Raw genomic sequence first — 19,462 nt, forward strand, 5'->3', positions numbered from 1 at the left:
TGAGACAGGGTATAAGAGTCTGGCATGTGTTTAGGAACTGGTAGAAGATCCTGATACCTTAATTATCATTTCAATACCTTGCTTGCTGGGGTTATGTGCTTTTATGTTACAAGGAATGGCATCTGAAACAGATGGGCGAGGTCATATGTAAAAAGATAGCAGCTCTGATACCTTGCAAATCAGATGTAAATCCAGGAATGCAGTGAAAGGACAAGGGGAAATGTCTTTAGCTGAAGGAAAGTAGATTTAGATTAGATATTAGAAAGAAATTCTTTACTGGAGGAGTGGTGAGGCACTGGCACAGGTTGCCCAGAGAAGTTGTGGATGCCCCATTGCTGGAACTGTACAAAGCCAGGTTGGAAGGGGACTGAGCAACCTTTTCTAATGGAAGGTTGCCTGCCCATGGCAGGTGGGTTGGAGCTAGCTGATCTTTTAGGTCCTTTCCAACCTAAACCATTCTATGAATCTAACCCAGTCAAACATATTCTAATAGTGCTGTATGCTCGCCAGGGACATTCTGGAGTTCACAGGGTGTGTGGTGACAGCATCTTCACCCAGGGAGACACCAATCCATTGTTCCACATCTGAGTGTTGAAAGAAGTAGCAGAAAGTTACATGGTGGTCTGGCCGATACTCTAATCTGGGTAATGGGCAGACCAATACCTGAGAGCTTGCTCTGGCATTTATATGCTATTCAGTGTGTTAGCAGCCATTGCAAACTCTTGGACAGGAAGAGTTAATCAGTTGGATCAGTAGGAAAGCTTGCTATCTTGGGACTTTTAAGGAGGTGGGGAGAGAAGGGGCATTATTTTGCTGTCACCGGCTAAAGTTATATTTTATAAATCTTGACGCATGTAGCTGATTGATAATTATTTGAAGTGTGGGAAGGTAGAAAAGAAGAGGAGGTGTTGACAATACAAGTTGTCTTTCACTTGAATCTACTGATGCAATTCTCATCAGAATAAACAATGACTGATCTTATGCCAAAATGTGTTTCAACATCTGATTTTTTTTTAACAGTATTGCTATGTAGTTGTGGAAAGAATGAACAGATGTGAGAGAACAACCAGGGTGAGGGGTATGGTCCTGAAGAAGAGTCAAGAATGTTGCACAGTATACTTTCTAGGCCACTGGAGCACGCTTTTATGTGGATATTCAGGCGCTCACCTACATTATCTGGAAAGGGATACAGACAGCAAGGCTAGATAGCTTTGCAGGCAAAGTGCCTTCAGTCTGGCAGCACTCCCAGAAATAGATAAAAGGTCTAAAGGTGAAAAGTCAGAAAACAGCATGAAAGCAGCACAAACCCTGAAGAATCATTTTCCATCCTGAAATCCTGGCAGCATGGATTCTGCATGTCTGACAGAGCTCCTATCAAGCCTCACTGAAGCTCCTATCTCCTTGCAAATTCCCCACATGTGGTCACATCCCCCACTCTGTTCTTTTTGTGACTCTTAGTATGTTTGGACTACTTGAAATAGCCCTTTAAGGAGTCCCAGTGTCCTGAGATGAAGCCAGTGCTCTTCTTTGGAGCTGCACACATTGCTCAGCTTCAGTCTCAGTCAGCCTCCTCTTAATGTGTACAGAGCTTTAATCAGCTTTCGCGTATTATTTTCCTTCCAAGCCTCATGAGATATCATTTTCCCAGCCCTGCATTGCCACACAACCCAGTGGTGTATGAGGGAAAGCTGCTATGCCAGGGTTGTTATTTCATCCTGGTAACAGTATAGGCCATCACGGAGGAGACCAGGGAATGTACACAGGTTGTAGGCCCAGCACACTTGCAGTGGACTTTAACTACAAAAATATTGAATCTGTGTGGTTTTTTTAATATACTTTCAAATTCTTACCTAGTTACTGAACTGGGAGGTATATTGGTAAATCAGGGGCAGAAAGAAAGATTTTATGAGCACTGCATGATGACCTGTAGTTTTCTTATCTAAAACTCTCTCTGATGACTTTGGAAAATACCAGTCTCAATGACTTGTGTAATGCTTTTTGGCTGTTGAGATTAAAGCATCATTTTTGTTTTGAAAATATCTCCCACAGAAGTTCATGAACTATGTGCCTTTTTTGAATGTTCTGATTAATGACAGTCTAGCTAGTAATGAGTATGGAGGACGCAATGTAAAGATAATTTTTTAGGCATGAAGTACACATTCTTGAAGTAGAAAGGGAGAGCACAAAGTTGGTTCTTCCCACTCCTAACTGCCTGAGTGGGTAGCTGAGTATTTTTTCCCAGATGCATCTGATAGGATACTATTTTCTGACAGGTTTTAACATATTGATAGACAGAGATGAATGGAAAAGCTGTGTAGGATATATTTCAGTTTATAGGTATAATAGCCTATCCACATGTTCAGTCTTTCATATAACCATTTGGCCACATGAAAAAAAACTTGTAGCTCATAAGGACAGCTGTACCATAAAGGTGGAGATGACTAATTGTATGTAAGATGGAGATATGGATTTATAAAAGTATTTTTCTTTGATTTTTGGAGAGATGCTGACTGTTTTCAAGTTCAAAAAAAGCTGCATATAAATGTCATTATGTCTTAGCAATAAACCCAAACTGTATGTGTTTATATGAATCAGAGGTAAGGTGGGTGGGTGAGTAGAAAAACCTGTGACAATTACTCAAGAAATACTCCAGAAGCTGATATCCTGGTGCCATCAAATAGAGCTGCTAGCAATTTCAATATTGAGGTAGGCAATGTGTTCTACAATATGCACCCATCACCTTGTAACAAATGCTAAATCATAATATTCCAAAGTTGAAGCAGTAGCAAGACACATGTCAAAATATGGGGAAACATGATAGCTTCTTGACCTGTACAAAATAATGAGTAATTTTTTATTGGCAACATAAAAAAATTCTGGCTAGCATGATCCTTACAGATAGATTCCTGAAATCTATGTGGTGGTATTGAGTATGACTTTCACCAGCTGTGAATCTAGTCCTCTATTTTAGCAGTTTGCAGAAGTTCAGAAAATATTGATGATAACAAATACAGTTTTATTTTAAAGAGAACTGGTGAACCAAACTTCTGCCTAAACTTGAAGTGTTACAGATTTAGAAAGACGAAATACTTTTCTGTCATTATTTGCTGACTTTTTCACACTTCTTGGGTGAAATGAAATGAAAGTATTTTCTACCATGAGGAGATGAGTGGAGATTAGCAATAAATATTTGAAAATCTAAAATAAATAAAAATCTTTAGAAAAAAATTCAAAATCTTTAGAAAGTTAATTAAAAATTGAGGTCTGTGAAAAGTCAGATTTCTCCTTGAGAAGTCACATTTTCAGTGCTGATTTCTTTTCCCTTCTTTTTATATTTTTTGATCTCCCCTTTACAGCACTCTCTCAAGTTTTAAAATCAGAATAGAGATAGCATAAAAATAAAAAAAGAAAATGTCCAAAATCTCTGCCTTCTACAGTCATCTTCATGCTCCTGTGCTGTCATCTTCACAAACCTCTCAGCCTAGCATCCATTTTGCCAAACCTACCCATTTTCATTTCCTGACAACTCAACAACTGCAAAGATAGTTTCAACTAAAGATTTTTACAGCCTTTCAATGCTTGAAAATAGGTTAAGAATCAGCTCCGAGGCCAGTAGTATAAATCTGTTAAGAAGACCAAGAGGTTAAACAAATAGAATTTTTTTTGAGGTAGTCTTGCCTTCTAAGGTCTAGAAATCCCCATTGCCAATTATCTGTACATTCAGCTGTGCAATTTAACTTATGAAGTTAACAAATTTATAAGCATCAAAAGAGACCAGTATCTTCTCTGCCTAGAGCAGCCTCTCAGTGAAGAGGACAGTTAATGATTTTGCCCTTGATACAACAGACTGAGATCTGTGCTATATATAAATATATGTATACAGTTGCATGTATGTAAGGGGGTGGAAGTCAGCTCCCCATTCAGATGCCTGAAGCTGAATGCAATGTAGCAGTAGAGCTAGGGGTCTGTGCAGAGATGTCTCCAGCTTCAGGGCAACCTGCCTGTCCTCCGCCTGCACTGCAGAGGGATGAGACCCTCCAGTTGGTCTTGTGTCACATCTGTGTAGATCTCTCTGATTCTCTAGAGTGTCTTAAACAGTACAGTGCTGTTTGAATCAGTCTGTTTACTGCTCACATAAAAACCAGATAGCTGAACTCTTAGTAAGGTCAGTGATGAGCAAGAGGGTTAGCTGACCAAATGCAAGTATCTACTGTAAGCTAAGAAAAATAGTTCTCTGGGCTCCACTCATTACATCAATTAGGGGCCTAGCTCAGAAGCTCACATGTAGTGGATAAGTGAAATATGAGGCATCCTAGAATATATGTGAGACGGGTGGGCCTGGCAGTTATGACACAGGACCTGTGGGCAGCTGAGATGATTTTCCTAGGTATAATAGGAGCTTAAAAACCGAATTAACATATACAGCCTATAATTCAGTGTTTAAATCCAGACATAAATCCCATCCTGTAGGTTCTGCAACCTATCCGCTTTCTGACAATGTCTAGTTCAGAAATCTAGGAAAGATTTTAGGAGCAGGACAACCAGAGCCCTACTGTTGAAAGAGACTCAAAGGAACAGCAGTACCTTATGGACACAAACTTCCAGGCAATCCAATGCTGAACAGTGTCTACCGAAAAATATTTTCAAAGAGCCATTCTAGAGTTCTTCGTTGCTATGAGGAACTACCGTGCTGAAATGCAGTTACCTTGAACTTGCTTATGGAAATACTTCTTAAATAAATAATATTTAGGAAGTTGGAAGACTTCTAGTTGGAAGACTAGAATTTAAAAGACTTTTTAACTAAGAGTCAAATATGCAATCATGCCTAATAATCTATAAAATCTTTCCAAACCTTCAGCCGTGGGAAGATCTTATGAAAATTTAAAAAACAGAAACACACCACTGTCAAGAAGCTTGCTCATATATGGCCCTGCACACTCCACCATCAGCTTTGCACTTGTCACAGGGGATCCCTTGTCAAATTGCTCTGTGAGCAGTGAAATGTATGGAATCTGATTTCCACATAGCTATGTGCATCATGATTGAATTTTCCCTGTTTTTAATGTTATGAATGTTCATCAAAGCTTTTGAAGAGGCTGAGGCACTTGTAGTATCCTCTTTTTGTATGAATTCTCTGGTGTCTACTCAAATAGTTGTGCTCATACTCCAAAATTTTCTTCAGATCTCAATCATCTGTTGGAAAACTTGCAGGAATTTAGTATTTCTAATATTCCTTCCTGTTAACATCCAGCTAGAGCAGTCCAACAAATTCAACAGTCACACTGAACTGACTGACAGAGTCCATTAATGTGATTACAGAGGCTTTCTTGTCTTGGGAGACTACGAATTTAGCCTGTCAATTTAGCAACTGTTTTCTGGATTGAGGATGTGTGTCTCACATACTGTGCTGACAGAAGTACTTTAATTGTACTTTATGCCAGTGTCAGGATCCATATCTTCCACATCTTTGCACCAGACTGGCAGGAGGCAAAATTAGTTCCCCTTTCAACTGAGCTACTAAAACACTGCTGGGGGTTGGTAATAAAATATTATCTAAGTTTGCAGGCTTGTCACAATGTGTGAGGCCTTCTAGAAGGAAAATAAAAAGGAAACCTGAAATATCTACCCTCAAAGCCTTACATTTATGTACTACCGAGATACAGCTGAATATTTGCAGAAAATGCAAAAAAGTCTGCCACCATTTTATTTGCACCAACTAGTTTTAGACATCTACTGTAAGTACAAACAATCTGGTTGATAACATGAAATTTCTCTTTCCTGCTCAATTAAGCCTCTGTTTACTACCATGCACTGAACTGAGTAAAAGTACACTTACATAAGCTCAAAGGAAAAAACTTTCCATATCCTAAAGCACATTAGGAATACCTCTTATCCATTCATTTCTAGGATTCACCATGTGTATAAGATCTGTAGAGATCGAGATTCAATCAGCTGGTAAATGAAAGAGCAATGCAATGCTAAGATAAGACTAACCTGAAACAAGGAGAGCTCACAGTATTGATTGATTTGAATTAATTCATTCCCCTTGGCATCAGTTTCAAAGACTTCTTTCTAGCAATCTACCCTTAAATACCTCTAAGTAACTATATTGCTCCTGGTCTCTCACTGCACAGAACAGCTTTTAAAAATGCATATCTCCCATTTTTCCTTTGATCTCTTTGCAGTGGGAATCCAAAGGCAATATTTTTGTTTCTAGCAATCTTCTATTGCTTAACACTACACGTTTCCAAAACCTCATAACCATTAGGATTGTTTGTTTGATTCTTGTGTGCAGAGAGGGTCTTAAAGTGTCTCTTGTTAAAGAATTGAACAAAGCTAAGAATATCACTAACCTGTGATAAAAATTGGTTGTCAATGCCTCTCAAATACATTTTTCAGTCCCAGCACATCCTAGCATAGTTGCATCAGACTTGGTCTCCTCTGTGTACTTCAGAATAAATGTCCTGTTTGCATCTGTGAAATATGGAAAACTTACAGTGTGGTTCAAAAACTAGAGCTGCTGCTAAATAACAAACCACTGAATAACATACCAGGAATACTTATGAAATATACTTATGAAACAGCTTGCTATGAAATTCTTCTGCACCTTCTGAAGATTTAGGAGGTTTCTTTGTCCCTGCTGTAATCTTTTATATTCCTTTTTCTTCATATTTTTAAAATAGAGAAAACATTCTTCTTTAAGTGTTTTGCAAATTTGCTCTATTCCCACTTTGTTATTTGGGAGTATAACCATTTTAATTTTCTCAAACATGAAATTTACTCCACAGCCATGAAGATGCCTCATATTACTTTGCAACACTAAATAATTGCAATAAACTGTAAAGAAGTTTAGCTACTTCCCACCCTCTGAGACGCTTGTATCTCCTAAACAGTTTGTTGATACCAAGGGAGGCCACCAATCTCTTACTAATCTTTCTCATTCCTTAGCCAGTGGAATGCCTTTTCTTGTGTCTAGATCCATGAAGCTCAGGGATAAACAAAGGATCCAGATCAGATTTTAAGAACTCTTCTTTTTCTGATGTTTCTCTCAAGACATCCCTGTAGAAGCAAGCCAATTTCCTTCCACCTCTCTAGGTAAATATTGGAGCCATTTTGGGAAAAGGCAAAAAAACCAGGTAAAAGCAAGAGCTTTCCCACACTTTTCTAATCAGACTAGAGACACAGGTTCTCAGGAGGTGGAATATCAGACATATACTTCACTAAAATGATATTGCCTTTATGAACCATTCTGTGTTTGAGTAAAGTATCTGTGCATCCATTTAAAAACCATTCAGATGGGAAGGGCCCCACTAGGTTTACTTGGAACATTCAGGAAGTTTCAGTATTGGCTTCATTCATCATGCAAACCTTGAGAGAGGTGTATATGAGTTTTAATATGATGCAAAATAAATAATTCAAGTTCTTCTTTAATCCTTTCCATAAGATCTCTTTTCTTTCTTAGCTCTAGTGTTTTTCAAAACATTTTAATTTTTTTCTTTCACTGTCCCTGAATGAAAACAACGATGTTTGCTTGTCACTTCTCATTATGAGCACTCAAGCAATGCCCAGAACTCTTATTGGAATCACTGTTCTACCTAGTTTCAAAAAGATATGTGGTGAGAAAGCGAGTGTAACTTTCAGAGCTGAAAACAAATTCCAAATATCCTGACACTCTTTTATTGAGTGTCTACTTTTAGCAGTTTTCCACCCTTGCTCAAGGTACTGACACTGACTGATGGAACAGCATACCCATCCACTAATAATGGTCATAGGAAAACATTGATTGAAAATGACCACTTTTGTGTACAGACTGTGTTTTGGATCAGCTCTCAGAGATACAGAGAGAAGAAAGAGAAAAAAAGAAGAGAAAGTGCTGAAGCCCTTTAACATCCATCTCACAAATGCATGTCCTAAATCTATCAAATCTTTCCAATCTTTCCAATCCAAATCTATCCAATATCTTTTCCTCTGCTTCTGTCTGGAAACTGTTACCAATTCATTTTACAGCATTTCCTTTCCATTCTCTATTCTCCTTTTTCAAATTAAAGAAATCTATACTTTTTTTACACCAGGCAGGATCCTGAAGAAAATAGTCAAACATTCTGCTTGTAAGCAACTAGAACAAAATATAGACATGAATAGTAGTCTACCAGAATTTGCAAGAACAAATCCTGTCATAACAATATAATTATCATTCATCACCAGATAGCAAGCTCTGTATGTTGGGGAAAAGCAGTACATATCATAGAGTTTGAGTTTTGTAAGACATTGTGTACTGAAAATACAGCCTAAGAAAACCACACTCAGAGTAGTTCCTGATAGTACTTGGTGCAATAGGATGAATGAATCCAACAGAGGGATAAAATTAGCAATTCTGCAGGGGTCTATACCAATAAGTACATTCATTCATGACATATTAGATGAAATAGAGGGTATGTTAATTCTGCAGACAACACAAAACTGAGAAGGATCACAAGGCTGTTGCAGGACAAGGATTCAGGATGGTTTTGGCAAACAAAAAATTACTACTGTAAAAAATAAAACAGTTCAGTGAGAAAAAATGCATGGTTCTAAGTAGGGCAGAAATAATCAACCAAGTATTTATGGGAATTGAAAATAATTAAGATAACAGCTCTGCAAGGGATATTAAAACAAGACTGATATAAAGACTGGACAATACCATATTACTGTGCAAAAGTTAATACCACATCTGATCACATCAAAATGAGCACAGATCATAGTATCCTAGAATCACAGAATGACCTAGCTTGGAAGGGACCTTAAAGATCATCTGGTTCCAACTCCCATAAGAAAAGTCTGAAGGAATAAGTACTTTAAAAACTGAAAATATTTTAAAGAAATAAAGTATTCTCTGTATCCACATTTCACAGAACAAGAATTTATGGGCTTAAACTGCACGGAGTTGAAACAAATTAAGTATCGGAAACATTGTCTGGAAATGGTACAACATATTCACCCACCACTGCGGGGCTTTAAGAAAAGATTGGACAAATTATTTTCCTTAATATGTTACATTAATACTTTTTGTGCAGTGTGGCTGTCACAGAGACTGGAAGTGATCAGTCCATGCTATGACTATTGTGACACACAAATTGCTTCAGCTGTAATAAGATGAGCATAAAAATGCATTAGAAAATGATTGGCTCATGTCTTAGGGTAGGTTAAGTGTAACCAAATAAAAAAAACCCAACTAACCCTAACTAAAATTCAGCTTGTATTTGAAAAAGATGTAATGAAAATAACTGAAACTTGTAAATTTAACTTTTCAAAATTGAGACAAACAAAAAACAAAAAAGAAAGCACTCCTTAAATGTGACAGGGATTTTGTATTAGCTATGGCAACATCCCTGTTCCTAGTAATGTCCCAGCAAAGCTGGAAGTAAATTTTCAGCAAGATAAATGAACATGATATTACATAAAACACAGTTATCCTTTCCTAACAGTAATGCATATTGGCACCAAATGAGAACACTTAGGTGTGATCATTGAAAATATATTATCACATATGTGATATACATTGAGAAAGGCTTACAAGAAGTCAAAAATGGCAGCTTCCCTCCCTACCAATGGGAGATATATTAAAAGTAATCTCCTAAAGGTAACACGCTCAGCTTTAGCTCTACATGCCTTCTTCTCACAAACCCTGGAAAACTAGCCAGAATGATGAATCCAGTACTTTTGAAAAATACCTGTCTCGTATCTCAGCATTACAGGTTAGGAGACATGAGCCATGGTTAGCTGTGGGTCAGTATTGGCATGAGATAGCACAGCTATCAAGTTTTGAGTTGTTTAGCATATGGTTTATGTCTGACAAATAAATTCTGTTGAGCTGTATGCTAAGGTAAGTGTTTACCTTACCCAAATTCAGCTATATAAAAGTTGATATATGTCTTGAGTTGCATATCAAAGCTTCTCTCTGCTAGATACCTTTCTTGGCTGACATGAAATACAATCTTTTCATAAGAAAATTTTAGGGACATTTTATAAAATGAATAGTTAGAGTTTTCATAATCATTGTATAACCACAGTGATTTAATCTGAAAAAACATGTTGGGGCATTGGTCCTTCTTATTGTTAGATTACGGGCAAATTTTTGAATAAAGGAACATTTCAAAATAAAAAAAAAAAAACACAAAATATTGTGCAAAAAAACACACACAAAAAAATATCAGACTCTAAAAGTGGGGGGGTGTTTTTTTTTTTATTATTATATCTACCTTGCATGAATTCATAACTGGAATTACATTAGGCTCTAGAGAAAAGAAATCTGGAAGTCAAGCATTAAAGACCTTGACAGCATTGAGGTGAAATGTGGGCATGAAAATGTTAAAGGACACAATTTGTAATTAAATCTTATGAAAATTTGCATTCATAAAAAGTTACAATATTACTAAAAAATTTACGTTTAGTCCTCAGATTGTTTTTAGTCAACTTGTAGTGCCTAAGACCCATGCATACATCTGTTTCCTGCATCTGTTTCCTCTGTTTTCTATATGTTTTGTGGTTACATCTGTTTCCTATGAAAAAAATAGACATGGAGGCAGAGTATTATAAAATGAAAGATAATACTTCAGTACCACAGTAAGAGTGTGGTACTTACTTTTAGGAAATGTAATGAGTTCAAGGACGATGAACAAACTGCATGTGTGAGAACCCGGAAGACTACAACTCCCATGATTCCTTGTCACATTCTTCCTGCCGCACTGAACCCTTTCCAAAGAGGGCAGGGAGGTTGCCTATGGAAAGCAGAAAATAACAATATACAAAATGGCTGTTGCGTGGTTACTGTCACACACACTGGTCTGAAACGATGCTCAGTTTGGCAACTTCCATCCACTTGTCTGCCTTACACTCTTGATGGCCACACAGCATGCCAACTGTACAATGCACAGCGAGCAGGAAATGTTTGGCCTAAGGACTTTGGCCAAGTCTGGGGCTACCATTGCAGACCTGCAGTTTATGCGGTCTTGTGAGTGTAGTTTCAACATGCCTTTCAGGATTTGCTGTTTAGAGACCCGTCCAGTGCTGTGACAACTGAATTCAAGTTTTCTTGACATTGTATCTCCAAGTGATTCAGTTTAGCTGGGTATTTATTAGTGACTTAGTGCATGTGAAAGGAGTTGGGGTAGGAGAAATTTTTTAACCCTTCCTGGTGGAACGAATTCCTTTGTTGTAATCAGAATGTATTTCAGCTGATAAAATAATGATACAATAATAGCAAACCAAAGAGGAGCAGAAATCAACAAACTAGAATGTAAATCATGAAACTGTATATGCATAGGAATAACTTGTGTGCTGTGGACTGTATTGAAATGTAGAGCTAAGAATTTTGAAGCTGTTTGGCTGATGACAGCTATAGAGCAATAGTGCTGAAGCAACTGACACCTCGATGACACACCTTTATAATTTTAATTTCCTTATATAATGTACTACTGCATGAGATGACATCTATTCATCTAATGTCATATGTTCTTTTTTTCCTTTGCTTTAGGTTTTTCCTCCAATCATGCTGTCATGATTGACATCACTCAGAAATTTATTCCCCTAACTACTTGAAGCCATTGCAGGATTTGCTTTCTTTTATAAACAATAGGCAAAATAATTGTAAATAAATAACAAAGACAGGAACCAGGGAAACCGTTTGCCCAGGGAAATAGATTTACACAGATTCTGAGCTCTTGCACCTAATCAGTAGGTAAATGCGCACTGCAGTTTGAGATATTCCAGCAATGAAAGCCATTATGAGATATCTAGGTGGAGAAAAAGATGCAGCTGGGGTTCACATTCTTCCTTTTCCAAACTAACTTTTAAATTTTTCTGTTTCCTGGATGTCTAAGAGATCATCATCTATCAATCTCTACTTTGATGTCATGGGGACAGGAAAATGTCTCAGACCTAAATAGCATTAATTTAACTTAGATTTCTCTTACTGTCATAGCAAAGGAGCTTCTCTTCACACAGACTGTACAGGGAACATAAACACAAATTGAAGAGGACTGTTCCACTTGGTATCTAAAAGGATTGTTAGATATCCAAGTCAGACTGATTCATTCCCACATACAGTGAGTGCAGGGAAAACAAGTGCAATAGAAAACGCTTGTGTCCTTAAGCACTGAAGTGTACAGACTTTGAGCCATGCTCTCTTATTTTTCTATTTTGTTTTCTTTTTGCCTACTCATCACCATAAGATATAACAAGTATACACAGTCACCAAACTGGTTTGCGCAGCCCTATAAATAGTGCTGAAGTAGAAAATTTTCAACAAAATGTAAAAAGACAAGAATCATTTGACCTGGCCAAATTTAAGCAGCCTCACACTTAACACACTAACTCCAAAATTTACTATATAGTTGCACCACTGCTGAGGCTTGGGAAGTTACAGTAACAGTCAATGACTGTAAGACCTAGTAGCTCCCCATCCTCCAGGATTTAAGGAAGATTCATATGTTTTCTGTGAGTGTTCTGTCAAAGCTTCACATTGCATGGCTAATGTCAGTGTGTGCTGGTTATTTGTTTTGGCTTCTGTAATGAGAAGTATTTTTCAGTACTTTGAAAGTAAAATTCGTTATAAGTCTGATAACTTAAGAGCAAGTACTCTGGGTCAGCAATTAACTGCTGAAATATTCTGGGTGCCATAGACCACTCAGAACTTCAAAGACAAGTACTTCATTTTGCTGCAGATGAGGGAATAATTTGACCTTACTGCTTTGACATTCTATCTTTGGTTTAAATTAGTAGAAAATCTTAAAATAGGAAGTAAAGGGTCAGGGGTTAAAATAATAATGTAATTAAAATTGAAGTCTTAGGGTTTACCCTTTAAGTTTAAATGTTTCGGTAAGTTAAGGCTGAAATGATTTAATACACAATTCTATATTTGGGTAAATTCTGATGGTATGAATTCCAAAATGCGTGCATTAGCCTTGATATCTGAGTTAGCTTAAGATGAAAGGTTTTGATAAGCTATGAGAAAAACAAGCAGCTTTTGAGATAATGGACCCTATGTCTAAGTCAATCATTGTAATGTCATGTTGTTTGAAGCTGTGTCTTAATTTTTCAGAGCTTGCAACTGATGATATGTTTAAGATAGCCTTCGGTTCTGGCAGGGCTTGAAGCAAATGTTTGTTTAGTAATGTCAGAAAGTACAAAGCTAGTGACATGCAAAGTGACAGAGTAATACTCTGAGCAGTCAGTGAGTTTGAAGTTAAAGCTTTCTGTCCTTGGGTTTTCTGCCCTTGTAGCTGTTTCCTTTGCTCCCTGGTACCCTGAACCTGAGGCCATGAGGAAGTCTCACTAGTTGTGGCAGACACTGTCAGAACACAACACATGCCTCTCTGTAAACCTTTTTCAGATCTATGATGGCCCAGAATCTCCTTTCTACTAATGCAAAGTTTGAACCTTCTTTAATCTCTTTCTAGCTTCAAAAGCGTTGGCCGCAGTTGCAATTTAGAGAGCAGGAAAAGTCTGTGTATGCATGCAGTGTTCTCTTTTTTTCTAAGTCAAAGAGAAGATAAATCTAAGACTACAATAACTAGTGAGAATTGGGATTGAAATTGGGTCTCATTTTCCCCACTGACTCCAAGAACAGGTGAGAAAACAGACATGGATTTCAAGCCCCAGTCCACACTGGACAGAAATAATGAAGTAATCTGGGCAAGCGGGCATCCCCATGTGGGCTCTGCATGGTGTTCAGCCTAGAGGTGACAGATAATGCAGAGGTGCCCTGGAGGAGACCTGACAGAGCAGTGTGGACAGAGCCAGAGTCCTCTGAGAAGACATATTCCCAGGTTGTGTTTTTTGTCCTGACCACAGCTGAGACCAGGCACAGTGCACAGACCTTCTGCTTGTTCTTATACCCAAGTATCTCCCCCATCCATACTTACCTTCAGCTGGGTTCCTTATCTCCTGGGTAATATTAAGCCCGTGTTTCTCTATATGTCTTCACACACAACACTTCTTTGTTTGTGAGGGTGAGTGAGCTAGCTCAGTCATCCCACAGTCCTCTGATAAAACAGACTCTGTGCCAGCCTGACCCAGTGCCAAGCCAAGTGTGCATGTCTGAGTGCATGGGAAGGGAGAGAAGGGATTTCTCTGCCTGTTGACTCCACATACCTTCTAACAATCCGGCACAGCTACTCGAGGTCAGCAATACACTATGGACAGGCAGGGATTACTTCTCTAGAAATTTTTGATTACAGTCCTGAATACCAGATCTCCAGTCTTGACTTTCCACCCCATTTTACCAGTCCCATCTAAGGGGCCACCTCCCAAAGTAATTCTCTCATTCAGATACTTAATTCTTCAGGTCCATGTTTTACAGCCACAAACATGGGAAATCTTAGATGTGGACACTGTCCCATTGAACAATTGTGAACTGTTTTACATGCAGAATAGCTAAAAAATGTACAAAATAGACAATAATGAAGATTAGAAAGGGGGTTGGAGAGGAGATCCAGGATGTATGGATTTTATTTATATATTTATTTTTATATTTATTTATTTATTTTATATCCACAGGATACCATTTATTTTAAGCTTAATTGAGTTTCTGTCAGAATCTGTGCATTTCATTTTCTCTTCTTTCCTTCCCAAAGCTCTAAACTCATTTCAACTCATTCTTATGCTGTTCTCACATGCTTTACCTTTTTCCTGTTAACTTTTCTTCTGTGTATTTGTTTTTTTTTTCCACCTGACAACATGGTCGTGGTGCTGTCAAACATTTTTCCTCCCTGCAGTGGCCATCTATTTTCCTAGCCTTCAGATACCTTTGAGTAAAACGTTTTCATTTTTGTTTCCTCCTAAAAGAGCATCAGTCAGAGCACCTCTCACATGTGGATTGAGCTTGTACTTGGTTATTGAGCTGGGGACCAAAGGCAGGATGTAAGTGATGATGCCAATACCATTTTTTTAATTGACATTGGCTAATTACACCTATGTGCTTAACCTTACTGGTCTAATGAATCATCTTGACTTGGGAAAGACTTTAGAGCCTGGTAGTTTAAAATAAAGAAACAAGCTTAAAATGAAAGTCTTCTGAAATTCAGTCTTCTGAAAATACAGAAATACACATCAAAAGAGGCTTTAAACATGATCTCTTGGAACCCTTTTCCTACTAACTCCCCTTTTTCTACCAACTTTGTCTATAAATAGAATATGTTGCTTCGTGCATGTGAATGTAGAACTGAGCCTTAAGATGTTAAGCTCTTTGCAGCAGGTATCTGTTTCTTCCTCTACTCAGTCTTATTTTCAACATTCTGTTTAAGAAAACTTGTATTTTCTTTCTCATTTACTTGCCTATTTTATTTTATAACTCTAACTTGCCTGTGTCCTGTTTACTACCTCCTTCAGAGAATAATGGTTATTCCCCCATGATTCTTTCTTCCCTATAAAACTGAGGTGAACCATGGAGAGATGAGAAAGCATTTCCATCTTTCTCACTTCAAGGGACCTGACAGGAGCATTTGTGTTTGACTCTTCCTTGTTTATCTAATAATTTGCTCTAAAGAATGGTTGCCCATGGATTTTTTGCATACAAAAAGGTTCTATGAAAAAGCGCACCCTGTTTATAGTAATTTATTAACTGGAAAAAGGCTATCTTAGCTAATTTAATTGTTGCGTTTAAAGTGTTTCCTTCAACTCTGGCCAGTAGCAAAGATCCATCAGTTGGCGTATTACCTGGTAAACCATTTGTAGCTTAATTTTCTATAACTCTTCTTCAATGAAGAGGCCTGTAAGAGTTTTTTTCCTTTTTTCACAGGTGCCACCAGTGCTTCTGGACAAACAGTTTTCAGAATTTACGCCAGATATCACACCTATTATTCTGGCTGCCCACACCAACAATTATGAAATCATAAAGCTACTTGTGCAGAAAGGGGTTTCTGTGCCCAGGCCACACGAGGTCCGCTGTAACTGTGTTGAATGTGTCTCAAGTTCAGACGTGGACAGCCTCCGCCACTCTCGGTCCAGACTCAATATCTACAAGGCTCTGGCGAGCCCATCGTTGATTGCTTTATCCAGTGAGGACCCTTTCCTTACTGCTTTTCAACTGAGCTGGGAGCTGCAGGAACTGAGTAAAGTCGAAAATGAATTTAAGTCAGAGTATGAGGAACTGTCACGGCAATGCAAGCAGTTTGCAAAAGATCTCCTGGATCAGACACGGAGTTCCAGGGAATTGGAAATTATTCTTAATTACAGAGATGATAATAGCTTGATAGAAGAACAAAGTGGTAATGATCTTGCAAGATTGAAACTGGCAATTAAATACCGTCAAAAAGAGGTGAGTGTGCTGGAGAATATTTAAGCATATTCACTAGTAGTAACGTGATAGATAAGAGCCTTAAATTCATCCTTTTAACTGAGACAAATTGCTGCTTGTCTTTTGTTTGTTTGTTCTACCAGATTTCTGCTTTTTGTGTAGTTTTAATTAGATGAATTTGAGTAGTTGTTACAGTTTGATAGTATCGGAATTTGAAATGTTCTCTTATAGGACAGATTCTGTGAAACTTCTTTTTATTTTACACCTGATAAGACATAGTCTCCAGTAGTTGTGCTCTAAAGTGCTTTTCAGTAATAGGATAAGAAATATCAAATTACCTTTAACTGTTTCTGACAGAAAAAGGAGGCTATGTGCTTAAACACATACTACAGGTACCTCTATAGAAAAGTTTTCTCAAAAAATAGCTACTATAAATAGATATTGAAACAGAAGATAAGTGGCAATGCATGATTCCCAAAAATGTAAACATCGAAATTCTCTTTCATAAAGAATCCAAAGTGGTAATACCTGGGTATTGGTTTCCATGATAGTTGAAAATTCCTAAGTTTGCTTCACTAATATATGTGCAGTTGTAATCAGAGGATGTCTGCATATCTTAAATACTGAAGTTCTTTTGCATGCAAAAGCAAAAGAAGCAGATTCATGTCAGAATGTGTTGTATGATCTTATTTGGAACCTGTACGTACAAAGTCAGCTGAACTGTGGAAGTCTATAGGCAAAAAAAATGCTGTTAGTAATTCGATAGTACTTGTTCATACAAATTATGGCAAACGCTTAAGAAACTTCTGTGTTATATTGAGCTAGTCTGTCTATCACTGCTAAATCTCTGTTCTGCAAAATATAATAGTAAATGTGTTAATATATTAAGTATGTTAGAAAGGTTTGCAGAAATAATAATTAAATGTGCAAATGATTCTTTTGTCCATTTTAAACACAATTTAGTAATTCTAAGAAGCTACCATTAAGGTAAGGACCTACTGAAGTTCTGCTGGAAAAATTCTCATTTGGTATCTGACATCATAAGTCTTCTAATAAGCATTTTTTCCTCCAGAAAATGTATGATTTTATGTTTTATAGTATAATGTTTTAGAGAACATATCCACTGCCTTCATAAATTATTTTCAGATGATATTTTGCCAGACTTAACGACTACTGTTTCTGTTTCTTGAAATGCCAATGCCAATCTTGTCTTACAGTCATTTAAGAAAATCAGGCTTGGACTTCTGTTTTCTCAAGGATTCATGCATCAAAATAAAATTCTGACCTCTCATTATTTGTTTTTTTTCTTTTAAATCTTAACAAAGAGCTTGAATTTTCTTAATTTGAGATAGAGACAGTGATAAACATATGTAGGGTGAAATATTTTTTGTAGTTGCGTCTGATTCCTGTACTTAATTAAGTTGCAGTAATACAGCTGATTATGATTCTTCATAATAGCAAACATTAAAACAATGCTGATTTTGTGAAACAATTACAATCCACTGGATCTTTTATGCTTTATACACGTTTTTAATTTCTATAAATATTTCCCCCTATCCCTACCACTTGAGTCTCAATGAAGTAAAATCAAGTTCTATTAGATTCTTTTGCTGTGTTCTTATATGTATTCCATACTGGGTGATGGAGCAAATAGTAGCCACTGTAACTATTCAGTCATTTTATTTCTGATTATTACAACAATATTCTAGTAGGTGCAGCTCTAAGATCAAGAAACTTACCTCAGGCATAACAATTGCTTGGATTCTGGCTGTCCTGGTGCATACAGATCATGAAGAAAATACATCAGATGGGTCTTTCTATTTCTTGTGTTAAGGATGTTACGACTGACACTCAATACAGCAGCCTCCAGGGTCTTCAGATTCTTTCAGCTCAGGCACTAGAACCCAGCCAGAAGCTCTTAATAGTATAACATTTTAGGCAATATAGTCACTGCTTTTGAAGATTATTTTCAGATGGCACTGTTTCAGACTTAACAACTACAATTTCTATTTCTTAAAATGCCCCCCCAACGAAACAGCAAAACAGATAATAATGCGTTGTCTTCCCCTCTTATTTTACCACTCCTAACATCTCAACCTTTTTTCATGCTATTACCAAAGGACATTATAACACCATATTGGGGCTGAGTTCAGAGTCCCGTGAGTAAGAAATCACGTCTGGTTGTCCGGAATGTCCAATTGTAAGTCCAAAAATGGCGTCTGAAAGTGACAAAATAGTGATGAATGTGGACAAATAAAATTAGAACATGTGTCCTTTTATATTGTTTTAATGATTTAGAGCTCAGGAGTTAAGTATTATTTTTTTTCCTTTCAAGTTGAAAATAACACCGAAAAGTATTAGAAACAATTCCTTTGGTCATTGTAAACAAGTGAATATGAAACATATTAGAAGTAAACCTTGTAAAGGAGTGGAGTAGGCTTTGGATAATATGACTTCGTTTAGTCTCCACACACAACATTGGGTGGAACAGAATATTAAGGGTACTTGTAGAAGCAAACAAGTGGATGCCAAAGAATTTTCATTGTGTAAAGAAAGGAAAATTGACAAATGTGAAAAGATCATTACCAAGCTTGGAGTTGTTGAGGAGCTTTCCAGATAACATGGTGTTTAAAACGTAAATCTAGAAATGCCTTGTAATGAACTCTTAAAATTTAAGGGATTAAGCACTGCTTGGTGTAGTGGTTTGCAAGCCCCTGGTACCACCTGTGTTATTGTGTATGGAAATGAAGAAAGTACATTCTTTCTCAGAGCTGTCTCCATTGTTCATATTCACCATTTTGCCCCTGAAGTGGACCTTCGACAAACCAAAAACCTTATGTCAATTGGATTTGAGGTTCTCTTCAGTAAAAGTTGCTCATCTCTGCATTTCCATTCCTTTCTCACTTGACATAATACTGTAATTCTCATTCATATACTGGCAAAAGGCATCTCAGTTGTATCAATTCTTAGTCCATAGAGTCATGTCAGAGGTAACCCTCTGTGTATCATCAAGAAAGAAACTTCCCCGATAAAACCATCTATCTTCTTTCATTAATAACTGATGATACTGAAAGAGATTTATACTTTCAAGTTTACACTGTGGGATAATGTCTGGCAAGACTGTGGATAACATCTGTTCACAGTTATGTGGCAGAACTAGGGAGTATCTGCCAGGACGTATGTTTTGCG

The 19,462-nt window shown here is 37.3% G+C and overlaps 1 protein-coding gene across 3 annotated transcripts in view; it reads left to right on the top strand.

Annotated features, from left to right (window-relative positions):
• TRPC4 (transient receptor potential cation channel subfamily C member 4) overlaps positions 1–19,462 on the top strand; it is a 132,622-nt gene that overhangs the window by 54,100 nt on the left and 59,060 nt on the right. For all 3 annotated transcript variants that reach the window (XM_017815161.1, XM_017815160.1, XM_017815162.1), the window contains one exon: positions 15,776–16,294. In XM_017815161.1, the coding sequence (XP_017670650.1) occupies positions 15,776–16,294 (519 nt within the window). The remainder of the gene's footprint in view (positions 1–15,775; positions 16,295–19,462) is intronic.

Source organism: Lepidothrix coronata, unplaced genomic scaffold (assembly GCF_001604755.1).
Source record: "Lepidothrix coronata isolate B3197 unplaced genomic scaffold, Lepidothrix_coronata-1.0 Scaffold48, whole genome shotgun sequence".
In the NCBI taxonomy this organism is placed as follows: Eukaryota; Metazoa; Chordata; class Aves; order Passeriformes; family Pipridae; genus Lepidothrix; species Lepidothrix coronata.